At 37.6% G+C, this 23,710-nt stretch overlaps 1 protein-coding gene across 1 annotated transcript in view; it reads right to left on the reverse strand.

The window, feature by feature from the left end:
* The window catches only part of LOC139720991 (protein turtle homolog B-like), a 107,879-nt gene that overhangs the window by 67,919 nt on the left and 16,250 nt on the right, over positions 1-23,710 (reverse strand). Inside the window, exon 5 of the mRNA XM_071632321.1 lies at positions 15,247-15,362. Coding sequence (XP_071488422.1) covers positions 15,247-15,362 — 116 coding nt within the window. The remainder of the gene's footprint in view (positions 1-15,246; positions 15,363-23,710) is intronic.

The following is a 23,710-nucleotide window of genomic DNA, read 5'->3' on the forward strand; positions in this document are numbered from 1 at the left end:
CTCTTTCTTTTTCTTTCCTTGCTGCCTATCTTAGCTTATCCATCATTTTCTTTGTCCATTCCTATCTCATCTTAGGTTGATTCTGATTTCAGTTCGATGAAGCAATTTGGAGACTGAAGTTGTTTTTTTTTTTTTTACAAAATAGTCATCAATGGTACCATTTAGTGGAATTGTTCAAAAAAACAGATAAACACACCAATTTTCTATCTTACTGACAAGAGTTCATTTTTCTTTTCATATCTTCGGGGTAAGGCAATGTCTGCACGGAGTTATACACCTTGAGCTATACCTTGTTAATCTTTATCCTTTTCCCTATGATATGTCATTCTGTCTCATTATGTTTTATATTATCTTGTCATATTTTCCCACTGTTCCTCCCCTTATGTTATGTACAGTATTGTTTTATTTCATCTCATCTTCCATCTTTCCTCCCCTTTTATCCTCTGTCAATCATCATTTTCCCTTTTTATGATTCCATCATCTTCTCTTCTTATGCTTTGTTAAGTGTTATTTCTCTCTGTATATCAATTTGAATGGTTTTCATTCCGTGATATGGACTCTTTTCGATGAGTCCCTTTGAAGACACGCGTATAAAGCTTTTATGGGCTAATTTTGCCCCAGCTAGCCACACCGCACCTGTAATCTGATTGTTTAGCAAAAGCCTGTTTGGAATACGAGAAGTACAGAGGTTACACTCTAGAAAGATATGTTCATACAGGGTGGGTCGTGGCTCAAAAAAAAAAAAAAAAGGCCTAACCAGTTTCCCATGGTCAGTTTCTGCAATATTTGTTATCAGTAATTTAGATGCGCCATTTTCTAAGAAAAACGATACCAAGAATGATCGTCAATTTTGGTCGAGTAGTTTTTGTTTTATGCTACAAATCATACTGTGGAAGGAAGCCCCACCGCCATGCTTATCTACCGATGAACGCCACGGTGGGGCTGAATTCACGAGTAGGTTTAGGCCTATAAAGCAGGCGAGTCGCCGTAGTATTAGTACAGACATGCAGTGGTGGTGGGGCTATCGTGAAATAGGCCCCACCGCAGTGCGCGGGCACCGTACCCGTGTGTTTATAGCAAGCAAGGGTAGGTCCTATGGTTTAGGGTTAGGTAGGGTTGTATTTATGGTTAAATTGGCCGTAAAATTAGTTAAGGGACATATTAGGAAGTCATTTTTGCCGCATTCACGAGTATTGACTATGGAAGGCAGCCCCACCGCCGTGCTTACCTACCGATGAACGCCACACGATGGGGCTGAATTCACGAGTATTTAAACAGGCGAGTCGCCGTAGTATTAGTACAGACACGCAGTGGTGGGGCCTATTTCACGAGTTTGCCGAAAATAATGAATATCCAAGCGTACCACAGTTGTAATCTGTATTATTGGCAGTATTAAATCCGATACAATTCATTAAATATTCTTTTGTCTAAAGGCTTAGCCAATGGCAATAGTGCAGCGCCTGCTATGCGCTCGCTAGCTCGCTCCCCTGCCAGCGCTAGCCGCCGGCCGGCTGTCGCTGCGCTGCGCTAGCATAGCCTTGCTAGCTCGCTGGCTATCAACCAGACAATCAATATCGACGACTCCGTTCTTAGATGTCATCACAATTTAGAAGTGATAGTGCCAATTCAAGTATAGAAAGTTTTCCAAAACCGAGGAAATTGCATCCATTATGTTAACAAATGTAGAACAAAATTCAGAACAGTAAAAAACCCCGCACGACCATGGAATTACTTAGAATTTAACATTTAATATTATTAAATCATTAAGAAAAAAGATGTCTAAACCATTTTATTAGGTCTTTAATGTCAGGCCTTGTTTGATATTTTGTATCAAATTATAATGCATGTAGTGTTTTGTTCTTGTTTGTATGTCATGTGTTTTCTTCAATAAAAACATTGAAAAAAAAAAGAAAAAAAGTTTTACTCATCAGACTGCAATCACATACCCTTTCTTGGGTGGCCGGAAGCAGCATACTTTGCATTCGATGACCTGACCTTACCCAGAGACTCCAACCCCAAGCACCTTCTGATCTGGAGATTCTCCCGCCCGAAACCCCTAACAGATGGGAGACTCCAAGTTGATGTGTGCGAAGCGCGAAGTTCCTAGGGTTTTAGATGTTCTCTGGTGCTATCTAAGGCTTATTTTTTCAACATACGATAGCAATAAGTAAGAAATCCTTTCCACCGGGAGACACAGAGCCAGGGCGGGAGAAATCAAATCTCAATCGGGAGAACGGGAGATTTTGCGAAAATGGGCTTTCAGCGGGAGATCTCCAGTTGAAAACGGGAGGGTATGGAGTCTCTGCTTACCCAACCCTTTGTATATTAGGCCATGTTATTCACGAAAAGTAGGTAACACGACCACCTGACACGAATATGATCACCTAATGAAACAATGTAAAGCCTTATAATTGAGGTTTGTTGAAGTCAAGGGTAAATCAAGAAAATATTGATTTCAATTTTAGGGCATAACAATATCACAATGCCAAAACAGTTTAGAACTCTGCTATTAAAGGAAAAAGGGGTAACTGAAAAAATTTAAGCAACTAAAGTATGGAACCTGTTAACAATATTCTTAATCGGGGGTCCTAAGTCAAAACTTGTTATCCGTGACATTAACTACCACATTTCTGTGACAAATTTGTTCTGCGCCAATCCAATCATGTAAGGATTTCATTACAACAGCTATAATTGCAATTTGGCACTCATAACAAGTTTCATGAAAAGGGCCCTGGACACTATAATTTCTAAATGCAGGAAGTTGTATGTTCACAATGAGTGCAGAGATGCCAAGTTAAAAAAACTTTTATGAGTGAGATTTTTATGACTCGGCGTCTTGGCGCTCATGCGCATGCGCACGCGAACGAGGAGGGTGTCCCACTCCCATGGTAGGGAGCTTTTTTAAATTATTAGCTCTTAATGATGCGATCTGGTGCATACTTTAGTGACTATTTTTTACTAATTTTGAAAGGCAAAAGGGAAATATACCTTCAATTGCAACTATCACTTTAATCCTTTGAGCTATGCTCCTTATTTTTGGCCCAAATTGCAGACTTCACCAGATGCGTGAGAAAAATGGGTGCCATGCGTGAGATCGTGAGACAGACCCTAAATGCTCGAGTCTCACGCAGAATGCGTGAGACTTGGTACATGTAGCTCTGTGAGTGTCCAGTGTATGCTGTATTGTGGGGAAAGTATTTTAACTTTTGCCCCTGTACAGTTCAGGGGTCAAAAAGAATGTCACCTTGATAAGACTTGGCCAAAACATTCACCAGACTCATGGTCAGGGGAGAGTAAAGTAACATTAGCCCACTGTATCTGCACTTTGCTGTGTGCACCATACACTCTGTGTGCCACCAAGTTTGGGTGTCTTAAAGGGACCCTTAACTTTTGCAAATACATTCATTCTGGCATAGGCCTGTACAAACATTATTGTTCTGTCACCACAGCCAGATTAGTGAGATCCCTAGGGCTTACAATTAATCAATTACATGGCAGTATAGCTAAATTGGATGAAAAGGATGAGGACCTCATATTTTTGTTTTGTTTTTTATTGTTCCATATTCCACATTTCAACAAATACATAAAACATAAACATCACAATACAAAAGCCTGGATGAATTGTCACGTACAGCTTATAAGACAATAAAACATGTGAAATATGAGGAATCTACATAGAAGCATTGCTTGTAGGGTGTAGATTCCCAGATGCGGATGTGAGATTATTTCTTACTTGGGTATGTAATTAAAGGAATGACAGTTTCTGAATTGGAGAAAAAAAAACGCCAAAAAGTAAAAAGAAAAAGAAAAAAGAAAACAATGAAAACAATGTCCGCGGCACAGACTTCTTGATTGTTGCGTGATCACCCGAGCGAGGTACAAGTCAGATGCAGTGTACAATAGCAGAGATACCAAATGTGTACAAAGGAAGTTCAGGAGATAATACAGAAATCACGAGCGAGGCACATGTTACATAATCGATTATGTCAGTAATGTGAAGTATGAACAGAGAATATCGAGGAGGATTGAAGAATAGCTATAGATATGAATTCAGAAAAACTAGTTTAAGTTTATGTTTAAATGAATAAAGAGACTGAGATTGGATTATTTCTCTATCCAACTCATTCCAAAATTTAGGTCCTGTAGTGGTTATTGTTTTTAAAGCAGATACGGTTCTTACAGGAGAAAGATGAAAAGAATCTTTTTGTCTAGTAGGATAAGAATGAACTTCAGTATTTTTGACAAACATCGAAGAAAACACATCAGGGAGACCACCTGAGTTTAATTGATACATAAATGACCCGATATTAAAATGATATAAATCCTGGATCTTAAGTGTTCTACTGGAAAAGAACAAGACATTAGTGTGTTCGAAAAATGTGGCGAAGTTAATTATCCGTATAACTCTTTTCTGTATCAATAATAAAGAATTAAGTCTATTGGAAAGCAGTTTCCCCATGCCAGGATTCCATAACCTATATAAGGCAAAAATAGAGTAGAATACAATGAATGCAGAACATGTTTAGGAAAAAACTGTTTTAACTTTAATATACATAACACCTACATTTTTTGATAATAATTTACGCAAAGAATCAACATGAACTTTCCATGTCAACTTACAATCAATATAGAGACCAAGGAATTTTATATATTCCACCTGGTTCAATTCTACGTCGTTTACAACCAACTTACCCGGCAAAATATTGATTATATTGCTAAAAACCATAAATTTTGTCTTGGTCAAATTCAATGACAATTTATTAGCCTGAATCCACTTAGATACTGATTTTAATTCAGTATTTACGGTATTCAGTAAAACATGAGGGTTTCGATTTGAATAAAAAATACTGGTGTCATCGGCAAAAAGAAGAAAATAGAGCAGAGAGGACGAACTGCGAAAGTCATTCATATAAAGAATAAACAATAAAGGACCTAAAAGGGATCCTTGCGGTACCCCACAAGTTATAGGCTGTGAACTGGACACATGGCCATTCAAACTAACAAATTGAGTTCTTCCAGTGAGGTAACTTCTAAACCACTCCAAGGCCCTCCCACGAATCCCATAGTGTTGTAATTTGTATAATAATATTTCATGGTTGATTGTGTCAAAGGCCTTGGAGTAGTCAAGAAAGATACCTACTGTATGACACTTGCCATCGATCGCTTTGATAATTTTCTCTATCATGAGTAAAATAGCATGAATTGTGGAATGCTTTTTACGAAATCCAAATTGATTTTCATCTATTACATTACAGTCATTTAAGAATCGGAATACACGTGTGTACACAATCTTTTCAAGTAATTTAGAAAAAGAGGTTAATAACGATATTGGTTGATAATTTCCCAGTTCGTCCTCTCGGCCCTTTTTATATATCGGGATAACTTTAGTGATTTTCATCCTAGTAGGCACTATACCGTTCAGCAATGACAAATTAAATATACATTGTACTGTATGGGCGAGAGGTACAACAATCTCATGTATAACATATTTCAGAAGATAATTAGAAATTCCATCATAACCAGTACTTTTTTTGGCTTTAAGATTATTTACAATGTCAACAATTTCGGATTCTAATACAGGCATAAAAAACAAAGATTGATTATTGCGATGACTTAAATACGTAGAAAAAGGTATATCCGTTTCCGGAATAACATCAGCTAAATTAGATCCAACCTTCACAAAATATGAATTAAACGCTTCAGAGATTTCATTATCATCTCTTAACTCGATGTCAAGGTGACTTGACTTGACTCACCTTGATATGACTCATATCAAGGTGACTTAAAAAAAAAACAGCTTTCTATAAAATAATACCAGACGTTCTAGACATAAAAAAAGAAAAAAAAATCATGGGTACATCCCATCATCTTTGCACTTTTCGTTTGAATAATTCTTAACACAAACGCAAAACACACACACACACACACACACACACACAACACAAAAACTTTAAAGAAATTGAAAACACTTGGATCGATGTATAGGACTGCCTCTCCACCTGAAAACTTCATAAATAACTTTTTTTAAAAAGGTGCCCATTTGCATAAATTGAGATTCTATTCCCCTCGGGATGGATGCTACCTGCCAAGTTTGGTGAACTACGTTGTATCAGTCATGGGGTTTTCAAGAAGAAATTGAAAGTACAAAATTAACGCATGACGCACATCACACACCGGACAAAGAGCACACGCAATAACTCAATTGAGCCTTCAGCTCAGGTGAGCTATAAAAAGGATGTCAAAAAGTACAGATTATGAATATCAAGTATGGGTTTCCTCCTGTTATCAATGTCTGCAGATGCAATGTAGCCCCTCTGTTCACTTTGAGTAATGATTTTCATATGTCAATGTGAAGGTAATTGATCTCCATAGCAAATGTATGAGTCTGTATGTTGCTTGAACAAGGATCCCAATTTCATTTGTGATCTTATAGTCCTCATCAAATGCTAATGAATTTTCATTCATTAATTGAATACTTATCTTAATGCACTAGTATACTTTTGCACCATTCCTTTTGAATTTCTGATTTCTCCTGTTTACGTAATACCTCGCTCATTATTCTTTGAACGGATGAATTAAATCATCTACTACCAAAAACATAGGCCTTCAGGGTACTGCCAAAGCAGTGTTATTGCTGTGTAGGCCTACATGCCATAAGATCGTTGCACTACCATTAATGGATGCTGTTTCAATATGCTTTCTTGAAGACACCATACAGCTTTTTTGTATGCTCCAAGCAAGCTGCATCACTGATCTTATAAGAGATCAGTTGCCGCACCATGAATGACACACCCACGGCCCAACTGTTAAGCTTAAGTTATATATACGCCTGAACAAAAGAGTATCCTGATATTTGTATGTCTATATACGTAAGAAGTGGGTTTTTAGAGGCAGCTTCTAGGACAGTAAAGAAACCATGCAGCTCACTATAATTCTTATTAAGCTTCTAGCATTCACATGTAAATTATCAAAATCATCTAAATTGCCTTAACCTCACAATCAACATAAAACTGGGTATGTTACTGTGGAGTTCTGTCAAATTTCCATGATCGCCATGATCGCCAAAACAAGCAAACACATGAACAAACAAATACTAAACAAACCTGTTTCAATTAACTGAAATGCATACTTACAGGGGATAGCCTGTATTACCAAACTAATCAGTGGGAATCAGTGGGAATGCTGAGGGGTGATTGTTGCAATCCTTGTGGGATTCTTTTATGAGTATATTATATATCTATTGTTGAATGAAAATTATTTGCCTCAGAATGATCTCATATTCAAGTAATGTGCAGTATATGCCCCGTCACTGTCAGGCATGCTAACCTGGAAACATTGAACTGCACATTACTTGAATAATAATTATATGAGACCATTAATTCTAAAGCAAATAATTTCCACACAACAATAGATACCGGTATATAAAGTACTCTATCCCACAAGGATTGGAACAATCATCCCCCAGCATTCCCACTGAACAGTTGCTAGCACTCATTTTGGTCCTTTCTCACTCTAAAACTTTATTTCATTTGCATGCATTTCTATTGATATCACTCATTTTGACTCCTAAATTATAGCATTGGCCTATGGGAGTCTCACTCTCAACTAGTTTCCAATTATGGCAGCCCTGTACTAGCCATCCCCTTTTATAATGTTCATGTGTATGATATATTCACAAGCAGGGATGAGGTGGGATTGTTAGTTTAATACATCTCATACAAGTGGCTTCCCACCAAAACATTATCAATAACCTTGGTTTGCACACACGCTGCCATGAGAACTGTATAGCTACACTGTATGTGTAGTGCAGGCACTGTGCTAGTGTGTCTGAATTATCACATTCCACTCACTGAACCCTCTGCGGATTTGGCAGTTGGCTAGGTCTTGACCTTTTCTGACCCCTGCACTGATGGACATAGGCCAGACATCGTTCCACACTTTCCATCCCCACAATATAAATCCTCTGAAACCAGCATGTATATGTTGCTCATCGTGAACATGGCCATTTGAAGAAGAGGACTGCCATATGATGACGACTGTGATAAGAGAGCGGTGTCCTGACTCACAAATATTGTTAAACGGATTTCATAGTACGTACACCATGTAGTTTGTACAACTGTAAGTCTATCCCATATTCTCTTGTAAACTGTTTACTTCACAGGATGAGGCCAGTGGTGCACTGGATGGTGATCATGCAATGATTAGGAGCTGTGAATAAACATTTCGATTGAGTGTCCAGAACTACTGTATATCCTTTTATGAGTTGTGAGCATTTGACTTACTTGTGTTTGTCAATTTGACATTTGGACTTCATCAAATGTTTGTGCGATACCTTGTACTGGACCTATAACTTTATATAGCTTTCTTCTGATCAATATGCATGCGGGAATGTTGTTGCAAAATATTACATTGATTGTGTACCGGTAGTTACAGTTCTTGCTTTACCATTACACGTAAATTGCATTTAATGATAATGTTCCACTTCATTTGTATGCTGTGTAGTGTGCAAAATATTCAAACTTGTTACGCAGAATGCAAAGCCTAGCACATACAAACTTTGCATACATGTGCACGTCAGGGCTGCCAACTCTCATGCATTGAGGTCCTTTCTCACTCGATCTAAAACTTATTTCATTTCCATGCATTTCTATTGATCTCACGCATTTTGACTCCTAATAGCATTGGCCTATGGGAGTCTCACTCTCAACTAGTTTCCCATGTTGACAGCCCTGGCATGTATGGATAATTACATGTGTGTATGTTCACACACTCACACACCACATGCAGGGCTATATCTATCAATACTAATACTATAGCCGAATACAATCCAGTTCTCAGGTGCGATGTAGAAAATATAGGAGAAGCATAGGCCTAAAGGCTGCATTTATCATCTTTCTGCGAATTACAACATTACAAAAAGGCTTAATTTCCATGCACACCCGCTATCAAAAGTTGTTTTTTAATATGTGTGCAATGCAATCTACAAAAAACAAAACAAACAAACAAACACTGCTAATTAGTTTAATTAACAAGTATTCCAACTTAATCGTAGTTATCGAGATGTTCCATGCTACCTTTCAATTAAATCACAAATAAACATCAGAAAATAAAATCAACAAATCAATCCTCATGAAATTATAAAGCTCACATACAGTCACACTATATGTGTCTGTTACAGATGTACACTTTTTAACAATAATTGACTACTTAATTATTACAGAGCAGAAGTTTCTTTATGAGTGTTTCGGAAGAGGGTTATGAGCTTGCTTTGCATTCAATTAGTATGTTCTTCTTTACTGAGTGCTTAATTTGTAAAACTTAAAAAAAAACATGTTTTTTGTTTTGTTTTGTTACGGACATAATGGGCTGAAATTAACAATTAGTACAGAGTAATTACACAGGTAAAATTGATTGTCACTGACAAATGTTTGTGCACTTATCTAAACTCTTCATACACAAAACCAAGAGTGGTAATTTCACATTTACTGAAGGAAAATATAATGAAAACAATTAGATAGCAATTAGATAGGCTCATCAAAATGCACCTAATATTTTCTCTTCTTTGAAAAGGATTTTGTGATGTATGCCAGGTTCACTTTTTGGCAAACCTGGCTGCCAGGTTTACTTTCTGGCAAACCTGGCAGCCATGTTCGCTTTTTGGCAAACCTGGCAGCCAGGTTCGCTTTTTGGCGAACCTGGCGGCCAGGTTCGCTTTCGGGCAAACCTGGCAGCCAGGTTCGCTTTTTGGCAAACCTTGCAGCCAGGTTCGCTTTTTGGCAAACCTTGCAGCCAGGTTCGCTTTTTGGCGAACCTGGCGGCCAGGTTCGCTTTTTGGCGAACCTTGCAGCCAGGTTCGCTTTTTGGCGAACCTTGCAGCCAGGTTCGCTTTTTGGCAAACCTGGCGGCCAGGTTCGCTTTTTGGCAAACCTTACAGCCAGGTTCGCTTTTTGGCAAACCTTGTAGCCAGGTTCGCTTTTTGGCGAACCTGGCGGCCAGGTTCGCTTTTTGGCGAACCTGGCAGCCAGGTTCGCTTTCTGGCAAACCTGGCTGCCAGGTTGGCTTTTTGGCGAACCTGGGAGCATCATTTTCAGTAGCAAAAGCCATTTTTTGCACATTGATGGATCAATTTGTAACAAATTTTTCCCAAAATCGAGTGCTTTTTTGTAGACTGTTTTGGAAAGTCTCTTTTTATTTTGGACTGGGTTATATGCTTTTGGCAAGTTAATTGCACTGTATCGCCGCGCCTGATGTAGTCATGCTTTGGGAAACATTCTGTAATTTAAAATCTTAGTAAATTTTACAGATTTGTGTTACCCTTGATATGTAATGAGCATAGTTGTAGAGAAAATGCCACGCTTTGCTTTGATATAACTTGTTTGACAAATCTATAATAATTTTTTCTTTCAAATGACCAGCAGGTGGCTCGACAGCGTTATCATAAACACATGACTTTTGCATAGAAAACAGCGACAGAAATTGAGAATTTACTCGCAAAATCAGTACGGTATACCGCTTCATAGTCAATCACGGCATATAATGCACGCTATATGTAACAGGAATAGAACTGCAAGAAATGCTTTCATAGCACTGGGGCATTTGGCGATTTAACAATTAGTTTGTGGGTTTGAGCAGAATATGCAAATTTGGCATGCCGTCGGCTGAGTCAGGCGTGTCAATGTGGTACAATTAAATTGGGAAAGTTTACGCATGAGTGCCAACATTCATTTTTCTCTTCTGAGGCACAAAAGTAAAAATTGCAAAAATGGACAAGTTCTAATTCATATGTATGTGCTCTTCCATGGAACAATGAGAACAAAAGATAATGTTAACACAATAATAAACTCAAATTAATTTGCAAATATTACCAACTAAAATTAAAAGAATGAAAGACAGAAATAATCACCACTTTATAACATAATTCATATGTATGTGCTCTTCCATGGAACAATGAGAACAAAAGATAATGTTAACACAATAATAAACTCAAATTAATTTGCAAATATTACCAACTAAAATTAAAAGAATGAAAGACAGAAATAATTACCACTTTATAACATTTGTGGTTTACTTCCTATGTCATTTAAATTTGAAAATAATTCTTATTTTCCCCTTTAGTTTCCGACTTTGTTTTTGTTTGAGGATATAAAGACACACAATGGAACAAAAACTTGTTATTGCTATTCATTTATGTCTCTCATAGTGTCAAATTGACCTTTTGTTATCAATGCTGAATGACAAAATATAAATTTCTGCAATTGTTACTTTTGTGCCTTGGGAGACAAAATGAATGTGTTCACTCATGCATAAAAAAATCCCTCTGTATTAATCTACCAGGTTGGTAGTCAATTTTATAACCTTTAATATGGATATATGACACAACGATTTCTTTTTTTTGCTGAGTATACAATATTATAGAAATATCTATACTTTGGTGTTAAGTACAAGATTGCATTCATGTTAAAAGAAAAAAGAAAATATTTACAGTTAGATACAAAGTCTGTGTATATGCTTATCTTGAAATCTGGACCATGGAATCAGCTGTCTGTAGGCTGTAGCAATGTAATACACTATGAAAGCTTCCTTTGACAGTGTCATCAAAAAATAGACCCCAAATGGAATATTAGTACTATTTCTAATGCAAATTAACAAATTTGTTGCAACAATTTGTTAACAAGCCAAGTATCAAATTTACCTATTAGTAAGATTTCCACCTTTAAGCCCTCTTCTGACTCTTAGCTGAGTCTACATATAGTATCACTTGTGTGCTGGCACCTGACATATGTTAAAATTACTCCAGAGCTGAAATGTTCTGTATCTGGTTGACAGGAACAATCAATTTACGGGGAACCTAAAGTGTATGGGCCTAGTGCATAGCATTTTCCTTAGCCTAAAGGATTAAAAAAAAAAAAAGAATCCTAACCACACGTTATTCAAGCTCTGTACTGTGGGGAAATGCACTCTTCAAACATATTTTCTAAACTATTCCTCCCCATTTCCAGCACTGTCATAAAATAGTCTAATGTTTTGCAAACTTATGTTCCATTCATTGTATGCTTTCATGCTAATTTATGTATTCAGATTCTCAAAAAAAATCATACAATTCTGTTGGAAATGGAGAAACAATTATGAAATAAAAATGGACAGCAGACATTGTCATTCTACAGACTTATGTGCATGCACACACATACACAGAGATATTGGAATAAAGGGATAGACATGAAACCATTGTATCTGTATTCTAGATTAAAAGTCATGATACTTGTTCTGTTATGAATTTGTCATTTATACTACTTAAGGCATATTATCCTATTATTACTTTTGATTGCATTGGACTGAGCTTCATATTTTGATATGCTTTAACATCTTGGAAGCTGTTGTAAAATCTTAGTCTTGAATGCTATGAAAATACAAGAAGGAACACATAAAGTTCATATTCTCCTAACTTTTTCAAAAACATCTTTGTAGAGTTTGTGCAATATTTTACATAAAGTCTAAAAACCTGGAACCAATTTGGATCTGTCCTTCTGGTCTCTCTCACATCAACAGAATTCTTGCTCATTTGTTGGCATGATTTGGTATTAGGGTCTGAGTCACTGATTCTACATGCATTTGAATGTGGCAAATTAAGGATTACATACTAGATTTCCAAAACTGTCCTGTCTACAGTAATTCTCCTTAAATGAAAAATATTTTGGACAACAAATGCCAAACCCTCACCTATTCATTTTTATTAAAAACTTTTGAAAATCAGGAACACCTAACAGCATATTGATAGCAACAACTCATTGTTTTCAAGCATTGGGAAGCTCAAAAAAAAAAAACTATGTTGGCATGTCCTAATCAGACCAAAATTCAAACCAGCAGGCTATTTTACGGTTTAGGTAAATAATGTGACATCACGAATGTGCATCTTTATTAGCTCAAATAAAGCCCAAGGTTGACACATGTGCTACCAGAGATGCCACAGGGAGCTGTCCAAATTTCCTGAAAATCACATGCGAGGGAGCGAAGCCACCGAGGGGGGGGGGGGGGGGGGGGGGGGGGGGGGTGTGGGAGGGGGGTGTCCCCCCTTCCACGGTAAGGACTTTTTGTTATTTTCAGAGTAGAATTATGGGTTCTGGTGCATATCTAAGAGGGGATTTTCACTATCTCTGTGCTAAAATAATTGGTACTTTAGCCATGTTGTAATCAGCCAGTTGTAATCAACTATACACGTGCTTCTAAACCTAAGCTAATTACATGTAATTGATTCCAGCGCTGACACCTATCAGTATGTGAATTAGTATACTGTATAATAATTCACATACTGAATTACTGATATTTCTCATACTTGTCATACTTCTCATTCACATACTGAACTACTGATACTTCTCATACTTCTCATTCACATACTGATATTTCTGTACAGCAATATGTAAATACCTAACCTATGTTCGTCTGGGCTTTTTAGACTTGTTTTGGACATTTACTGACTTCCTCTTGAGAGCAGCTTTTTTGACTATCATTGCTCTAAGCTTGGTTGCTCTTGAATGCACTGTCTCGTTTCTTTGTCCAGTTTTTGTCGTCCCTGGTGTTGCAGCTGTGTCTTTTCCATTCAAAAACTGTGACACGTGCGTGCATAACGCAATACGTCTTAACTATGCAGCGCTGTGCATAGCGCCTACCAAGCATTCACATAAGAATTGTTTGCTCAGAAATCTTGACTTTGCTGTTATGGAACATTAATAAAACACATATCACATTAAAAGTAAGATTCTAACCTTTCATTTGAGACAAAGTTTGTTGAATATGCATTCGGCTAGTCGAAGCGATTTATTTGGAAAACCTTGTGTGTCACAGCGAGATCAATTCATTTTGCTTCCATCAGTGACTCCCGGTGATCTTAGCCCGATCGGAGCAGGCTAGAAGAATGCAGGGAAACGTACGCCGCATGCGGCTCCCCCTCGCGGAAGGCCGCTAGCTGCGTGCAATTTTCTCATTTTACTGTGCCGCTATGGTCGGTCAAATATCACCGCGCGTTGCGATAGAAGTCAAAGTGAACTAAGTAAAGTCGTGGCGACATGCATGGTTTTGCAGATGATCTCATATATGACCACAAATGTAAAAATCCTTACCTGATCCGAGTCTTGGGGTAATGCATAATTATGGTCGCCTGTCAAGCTGCTTCGCGGTGTGCGGCGCGCGATTCACATGCTTTTCTATGGGAAAAAATCTCTGTTCTTTCAAGTTAACTGAAATAAGCGATTACTTTCAGTACTACAAGCCAATTTGAAGACCGTATATTTGAACAGGATAATACCGATCATCGGTACAAGCGCTAGTAATACGCATTATTACAGTAATCAATGCAATGATGACACTCATCAAATTGGCAAATGCTTTGAAAGAAAAACATCGTTGCTGCATGTATTATTAATACGCGTACAGAGGTTGCCGAGAGAGCTAGAGACGGAGAGAGCGAATAGGCGCATTATCTCAGTAGTTATTCACGCATTCCCGGAGAATCGAGAAATACAGATTTTTTTGCCAGCTTGCCGGAAATTCCGGAAAACTTCCCTCTTTTTGGAAAAATCCGGAATTCCGGAAATTTCCGGAAATGTGGCATCTCTGGTTACTAAGCTCGCAAATTTCGCACAACCACAGAACTCTACGTAGAGTTCTATGGGGTCAGCATGCAGTTCAAATGATGGGACTGAGAAAATTTTCTGCTGATGGAGACACAACACAAAAAGTGCGCTATTTCACAAATTAGACCAAGATTTTTTTTCCCGAAAATATCCTGATCAAATAGCATGCTATTTGCTTCTTCTTTGCACAAATAGTGAGTTAATTTGACATCAGGCTAATTTCCTAGCCACAATATAGTGTGCTATTTTGAAACTTTGGTCTGATGAAGACAGGCCTTATGTTCACTTTATTTGGGATTTTCCACCTTGGCAGCTGTTTTCCTCCTTCTATACACGCATATCTCATTATGCATTCACTTGTATACATGCATCCTGTTAAATTGACATGACATTACACTCCACAGTCAGCTTGTCTAAACACATTTGAAATCAATGTTACATAATTTAGTTGTGCTGGGTTGGGCATATTTCCATCAAGTTTTGGGGCTGTCTGATAGGTAACCATAGTTATCTGCATGTATACTAGGCATTGAATGCATTATGACAGTGATCCATTGAGAATGGTAAGATGTCATGCCATGTCCCTTCTTATCTACATGTAGACTAAGAGGTAAACTACCTGATACCACAGTAATCTGGCATGGGGAAAACCAGTCACATTACACAGGAGAGTGATGTTGTTCCCTTCCCTTTGGTCTATCACAGATGGAGGCACTCGCACAAACTTCAGTGGCCCTGCACAAAGATATATGATGTGAGACATTAGGTCAACATTGTTATCATCACAAACAGATGAAGGTTACTATATCATTTACACTGCATTACAGTACAAAAGTACATGAGTTTATTCCTGTTTCACACCTTTACTTACATGTTAAGTTATATTCTTCCCCTGACTACTATTTTCCTGTCACATATAGCTATATATACATATAACTATTCTGTTTCCTGATATTTTGCACATTTTCCCATCCTTCTCAAAATAAAGAGAGATATAATGAAATAAAGATATAAAGAAAAACAATATCAAACACACTGTTCTTCTCTCACACAGCATATAAAGGATTCCAAAACAGTCCTTAATTTGCATACCAGTACATGAATAGCACATAGCTAAGAACCAATCTGATGTTAGAGGATGACTGCAGTAACAGACAAGATAGCAGCTGTGCTCAAGGTCACTTAGAATTTTTACAATGAGTGTGGTGTAAAAATAAAACAAAAGGTTCCTACTGTCTATTATCTACAGCATTGAAATAGCTCAATTATCATGAAAATAAACTGTACATTTAGAGGTGAAAGCACAAAGACAAAAAATAGAACGCAAGATGCCTCACCTCTTGGAAAATGTCCAACCCTCGGTTACAGAGTAGGGTAGAAGGAGGATTTATAACCTACAGAGCAGTGTATGGGTCAACACTTTAATCTTTTTTAATTGAACAGGTATGCATACATCTATAGCTATGTGCATATGTTGCCTTTAAAGAAGAAATCCGGAACTACATAAAGTCACGCTCAAATGAAAGACAAAAATATGAAACGCTCAGATATGCTCTTAATTTCTCAAATATTTGACAGAAAATATTTTTAATCATTTTGTTTAATATTTTCATTATGCGAGACGCATTAAAAGTGAGCGAGACTGTTCTCTACCACAATGCAATTCCAGATGACGTACGACCCGCACTTCCGTTTTCTACGATCGCTGCCTGCCCTTGCCACAGAAATTGTGTGTGTGTGCCACTTGTATAAAGTACTATGTGTGAGTGTGTGTGTATGTACGTGTGTTGTCGCAGCGTTCAGCGTTCAGCTCACAGCGTGCGTCACATGGCGTCCCACTACACCGTGAACCATATACATACGTACAGCATACAGTTCATACATCGCTTGTTCTTTCGTTTATAATTTTCTCTCCACTCTAATTAGCGCCCATTTTGTTAATCTCCGTTTATTGCCGTACGTTCATTCTATGTGGTTTTACTGCAAGAGTCATGGCGGGTCCACCTGGATATGCTTTCCAACCAGAGTGGAATCAAGAAGAACTGACCGAGAGGGCTGCCGCTGCTGGCAGTGCTGATGCACGTATCCCATCACGCGCGCACGAATGTCATCCTGGAACCAGTGTGACTCAAAATGGTCTTCACATACGACTCGATTTGGATTAAATTTGTATGTCTTCACATCAAATTTATCCGTTACAATGTTGTTGAGCCATTTTACACACCGTTCCCTTTCTATTTCTGGGTTGGGTATCTGAAAGAAGCTCTTTTTCTTGCCTTTCCCAGGCTTATTCGTACACCCGTATGCCTGACACATCGGCATCTTCGCTCAATGTTATGATGCACGCACGATTTCGAACAGCATGCATATCATGCATGCAGCTCAGTGTATACAATGCAGTTGCGCAAGGTACTGTACGTGTATTGAGCTCCTCCTAAGCTCCTCCGCAAATAAACTTCGCTCAAGCAATGTGAGGGTGAAACGTCATCAGGTCACGTGATTGATTTCGATTCCATACAGCAATTTGAAATGTTTGGCTGAAAATATTCCCAAATGTAAAAATCTCGTTTGCTGCAACGGTTATGAAGTGAGGTATATCATTAAGCTCATCGGAATCCTGGATTTCTTAACTATAGTATGAATAATCTTTGCATAGGTCGTGGATTTCTTCTTTAAGCATAAACCATTCCAAAAATATTGATGAAGTATGCCTGATTTTGGAAGCCTTTGCACTTTTGATAGAATTGAAATTTAATGATCTAGTGCACACTTTGTGTGGAATATTTGGAAAATTTTCAATAGGGAGACAAATAAAAGTAAAAAAATGAATAAAACAAACTGAACTCTTTCATTGTGTGATTTAAAAATAAATCAATTTTGTTATAACAGACCCTACTCACCAGCAGGGGTGGGTATTGTTACTTGGTCACTCGGACCCCTAGTTATGGCCCTGGACAGACACTAATTCTGGCATGTGAGCTCAAAAGCCCACACCTTGTAATATATCTAATCACAAAATTGTACAAGGGTTAGGTGTACCAGTTGATCATTTACAAGTTACTCCTCTTCTGAGAAAGCTACACTGTTCTCCAAGTTATAAACAAATATAATCAAGGAGCTCATTGCATATACGCCACTTTGAAATAATGATTACATAACTGAACTATTACTGTAAAGCCAGAAAGTTTTGTACACCTTTTAATTTCTCAAATTTTGCAAGAGCCAAGATTCACAAAATTAATGATCACATGAGCGTTCTTGCCTACATCATATGTGACCGTGCATCACAAAACGAACAAAAAGTCGCACGCACTGATTTTGTGTGAGAGCTCAAAATAGGTGAAATAGGTCATCCTAGCCAATCTTGACTTTTTCATATTTTCTTAAAGAGCACGTCTTCTTCAACATTATACTAAAATTTGGGATCATGAAATGTAAATGAAATCGGGTTTTAAGCAGTTTTTTTCTGGAACATTTTTGGTAGAATGGTGTGATTAGGTGTTTCTCAAGGAGTCCTCTTTTCATTTCTTAAAAACCCTGTCCATGCTCATCACTTTCAACTCCAATATCTTGTGAAGGGATGACGCTACTGCTCTGAAAGTTGGCGTTGATCATCAACAGAATGTGTTAATAAAGCATGTACAAATTCAGCTTAATTTGATAATCCCTTAATTGTTGTTGCTCTGGTGGTTATCATCCTTTTATTTGTGCCATTCATCGCACAGATAGCACGGCTTGGTAAGGATTAAGCACTTGAATAGACCCTGTTCTTCAGAGCCTCTTTTCTCAGTTCACGTTTATCAAGAGTGTGTACTTCCTTTCCATGATATATGTAGGATAGGTTAGGAGAGTCCATTTGGATTGAGTTGTATATCATTTTAAAACTTAGAGTCTGCTCTTTCAGAATCTAACCTTAACTAAAAATCCATGTCTGGTGACTTTCTGATTGTTTTGTGGTGCAGGGTCACATATGCAATGAATGCCCGGTGGCAATTCGCGAAAAGTTAAAAAAATGTTGTGCTTTCAAACTGTTAGTACTAAGTGTGTTATAGAGATCTATTAGTACTACTAATAGATCTCTATAACACACTCATAACTTATTCAGTCAGACACTCTCTTTTCACAAATCACAACATGTAAAACAAAAATAACATTAGGACACAGAGCATTTGCCTGGTGCAGCTCCAAAACTGTGAAAAAAATAACATTCAAATCAGGAAATCCCCAACTGTAGGAGTCTTTAAATCAAGACTCAAAATGCATTTTATTTTTAAATATCGCTCTTCATTTTTTATCAAGACTATCGGGACTTTTAAGAGTACAGAATTGATATTATCAGTATTATTATCATTATTTGTTAAAGAAAAGGTCGAATGATCAGAGGCCAAGCATTGAGATCATCACAGCAAATCTTATAATGTTCACGATACTCAGATTTGTTTAAATAAAATGCGGTTCATCTAAAATGAAATGCAGTATGACCAAGCAAGTCACACTGATTGAAGATGGACAAAACTTTTGGAATGTTGCAAATGAAATATGCAAGTTAAATTCTCATCGTTAGAATATTGGTCATTTTATCAAAATAGCCAGGATAAAGATGTAGTACCACCAAAAAAAAAAAAAAAAATCATCCAATGATGAAACTTGTATATATACACCAGAAAGAGGTCGAGCATTGTCTTGAGTATGTACAAGTACTTGCTCTATGATATAAGCTGGAATGCTGCTTGAATTCTCCTTATTTTTGTATACCCTCATTTCAATACCCATCAAATTATAATTGAACATATGAAGAAACCTCAATTCAATATCAGGTAATAATTGAAATTGCAATTGCAATTGGTAGAAAGAACAGTCCAACAACAATCAGTTCTGTAATATGTTCTTCCCAAGAGCTTTACAAGCAGAGTTCGGAATTGATCATTGACAATGGAAACACTTTCTCCATTAAATATCAACGGCATGTTAGTCCCATTGCTGGATTCATGTAGCTGGATATAAACTACAGTAAATATTCATGGTACTTCCCAGGATGACACCACACTGAACCTCAAAGTGAAACCCTAGGCATTACTTAACAAGAACTCATGATTTGTGTTCAGCAAAAAGGAGGTATCATATCAACAACAAACAAGGAAAAGTAGAAATTACGCAGTGCGTAATATATGTCCCCGCCGGAAGTAGCATTTTGTAGCAAAATGTACAATATAGGTAAAAAATCAAGGTCAAAGGTCAAAGAAGTCAAAGGTCAAAATTCTCTGTAGAAGATTTGAAGCCCTCACCTAGTGCCATCACATAAAGCAAATGGAATCGAAATCGGGTTAGAAATGGCGAAGGAGTAGCATTTTGTAGCCAATGTATAATATAGGTCAAAGGTCAAAGAAGTCAAAGGTCAAAATTCTGTGTAGAAGTTTTGAAGCCCTCACCAAGTGCCATCACATAAAGCAAACGGAAACGAAATCGGGTTAGAAATGGCGAAGGAGTAGCATTTTGTAGCAAAATGTACAATACAGGTAAAAAATCAAGGTCAAAGGTCAAAGAAGTCAAAGGTCACGATTCTGTGAAGAAGTTTTGAAGCCCTCACCAAGTGCCATCACATAAAGCAAACGGAATCGAAATCGGGTTAGAAATGGCGAAGGAGTAGCATTCTGTAGCAAAATGTACAATATAGGTCAAAAATCAAGGTCAAAGGTCAAAGAAGTCAAAATCCTGTGTAGAAGTTTTGAAGCCCTCAACTAGTACCATCACATAAAGCAAACGGACTCGAAATCGGGTTAGAAATGGCGAAGGAGTAGCATTTTGTAGCAAAATGTACAATACAGGTAAAAAATCAAGGTTCAAAGGTCAAAATTCTGTGTAGAAGTTTTGAAGCCCTCACCTAGTGCCATCACATGAGGCAAACGGAATCGAAATCGGGTTAGAAATGGCGAAGGAGTAGCATTTTGTAGCAAAATGTACACTACAGTTCAAAAAATCAATGTCAAAGTTCAAAGAAGTCAAAGGTCAAAATTCTGTGTAAAAGTTTTGAAGCCCTCAACTAGTGCCATCACATAAAGCAAACAGAATCAAAATCGGGTTAGAAATGGCGAAGGAGTAGCACTTTGTAACAAAATGTACAATATAGGTCAAAGGTCAAGGTCAAAGGTCACAACTGAAATTCTGTGTAGAAGTTTCAAAGATCCCATGTAGTGCTCTCATATAAAGCAAACAGAATCAAATTGGCTCATAAATGACAGAGAAGTAGCAAATTGAACATTTTGATCACACACACACGGACACACACACGTACGGAGCCCGTTTCATAGTCCCCTGCTCAAACTCGTTCGGTGGGGACAATTAGCCTGAAATCTTCCATCAGTGGACTCCCATTATAACAAAGTCCTCAGGACCAGCAGTTTTCTTTCGTTATATCGAAATTTCGTAATAACCGAATAAATAAACAACAAAGATACATAGAGTGGATGATGTTGCAGCCTAAATATGTTCTTTGTTGTAACCAGAATTTTGTTATAACCGTGTTTGTTATAATGGGAGTGCACTGTATGAATTTGCCACATAACCCACTCAGATTAGATGAAAGTAAAAATCACTACAGAACCATCACAGATGAAAGAATTTAAACATGTTGGTGCCTTGTAAATCAAGATAGCAAAGTTGGTTTTCTGTTTTGTGGGACTGAATAGTTACTTTACGGGTACGACTCTAATGTAAGACTGCAATGACTATGAGTTTGTGTTTTCATAGATACAGCTGCAAAAGGACTTTGGCATACTGTACGAGCTGAAATTTTCGAACTGGTTTTATTTTCGCGAATTTCGCGAATCGCCTTTGAACCGCGAAAATAACACGCGAATATAACAACGCGCAAATAGTTACGTTCAGTTAGACCGTCGCAACCGTGAAATTAACAACACGCGCAAATGTTCTCCCAGTAGCGATTCGCGAAAATATCTGTACGCGAAAATTTCAGCTTGTACAGTAGTTATATCTACAGATTCACCATTCATGAAATATATTTTGCATTTTCATCATGAAATTCTGACCGAGTCCACAAAAGGAGAACATTTTGTGTTCCGATACAACAAAAGGATCCGAAAGTCGGGTAAGGTCCATTTTCTGGAAAATGACATGGCATTATTCACATACTCTTCCACTTTAATTTCATAACATGACTCACAAAATAACTCAGTTGTGGAGATATTTATGATTTCATGAGAGCATGTTGAGTGGTCTAGGAAAGCAGTCAAAACCGCCTTCAAAGTTTTCCTTGCGACGCAATCGTGATCAAGGGGAGGTAAGACAGTTTTTACCTCTTGACAATAGAATGTATGCTCCTAGCAACCTCCATGATGTTCATTCAAGCTTAGCACTAGCGGTCTATGCACAACCAATCAGTAACCAGGATGCCACGCACTGACCAATAAGATCACTCCCCAGCTGTTAGGGGTGGTGGTATCTGTGGTGCTAAATCCAAATCTTCGGATATGTTTCTCTTCCCATTGAAAGTTGGAAAATCATGGCCAAGAAAAACACTAACTTCTTGCCTTTCCACGGATCATTTAGCTTAAAAATTTTGGCAGATGACGGACAGTACATTGGAGTACAAAAATATGCCAAAAACAGAAATTCAATGTTTTTGACAGATTTTGATGATCTAATATCAAACTCAATTTTTCTCCGCTCAGCCGTCAGCGACTTTCGGATCCTTTTGTTGTGGCGGGTCACATTTGAGCTATCTTTTGCCAGGCCTCTGTGATAATACAAGGCTTGATGCAATTAATGTGACATAAAGAGACTTATCACTAGTCCCTACATGCACCAAGTCACAACCATAGCATTTGCATGTGATACAATATCATACTATAATTCGAGCAATGTTTGTCTGTCTGTCTGTTTGTTCCTATACTTGTGACCCTTTTATAAGTTTAAGGAATAAGTGAAATTTAGCACTTTCACTTGACCTTTGACCTTTAGGCAAGAAACTTCCAAGAGAATCTCTATTGGGTACTACATGCAAACATTAAAGTTTCAAGAAAAATCCTGCAGGCATTGCATAGATAAGAAGGAAATAGTGACATTTTGATGAGTTGACCTTGAGCTTTGACCCCCTGACCTTTGACCCCTAAAATCCCCTAGATTATCACTGTCAGTTAGTACATGCATATGTAATAAGTTCCATGAAGATACCACGAGATATTTGTGAGATATGGAGAAAAGAGTGAAATTTTAACATTTTCACTTTGACCTTTGACCTCATGACCCAAAACTCTCTCTGGTGAATCTTCATTTGGTAGTTCATGTATACACTAAGTTTCAAGAAAATATCTTCAAGCATTGCATAGATATGGGGGAAATAGTGAGATTTTGAGCAGTTGTGACCCTGCACCACAAAACAAACAAAAAGTCGCCAGACATGGATTTTTAGTCAAGGGCAGAATCTGAAAGAGCAGACTCTAAGCTTTAACATGATGTATAAGTCAATCCAAATGAACTCACCTAACCTACCTAAATACTGGAAAGAAAGCACACACTCTGGAAAAGTGTTAACTGAGAAAAGAGGCTCTGAAGTACACAGTCTATTAAAGCGTTTAATCTTTACCAAGCTGTGCCAGCTGTGCCATGAAAGGGACAAAACACAGGAAGTAAACCACAGGAGCAACAACGATGAAGGGAATATCAGATTAAGCTAAAATTAAGCATTCTATTAGCACATTCTGCCCATGATTAATGCTAACTTTCAAAGCAGTGGCGTCATCCATTTTAAAGTTATTAGACTTGAAAGTGAAGAGTGTGCAAAGGATTTCAAGACATGAAAAGCAGCCTCTAAGTCACACCTGATCATTCTACTCTTCCTCCAAAAAGGGTTGTAAAAAAACTGCCAAAAACACACTTTCCCATACATGTTAAGATACCAAACTGAAGAGTAATGTAGAAGAAGGATAGCTCTTTCAGAAAATAAGAAAAACTCAAGATTGACTGGGTTGAACCATTTCACCTTTTTTAAGTCCTAACTTGAAATCAAGGGAGGCAACTTTTTGTTTGTTTTGTGGTGCATGGTCACATTTGACCTTGACCTTTTG

This window comes from Diadema antillarum, unplaced genomic scaffold (assembly GCF_040938485.1).
Source record: "Diadema antillarum isolate AM-2024a unplaced genomic scaffold, OU_Dant_1.0 scf00000136, whole genome shotgun sequence".
NCBI lineage: Eukaryota > Metazoa > Echinodermata > Echinoidea > Diadematoida > Diadematidae > Diadema > Diadema antillarum.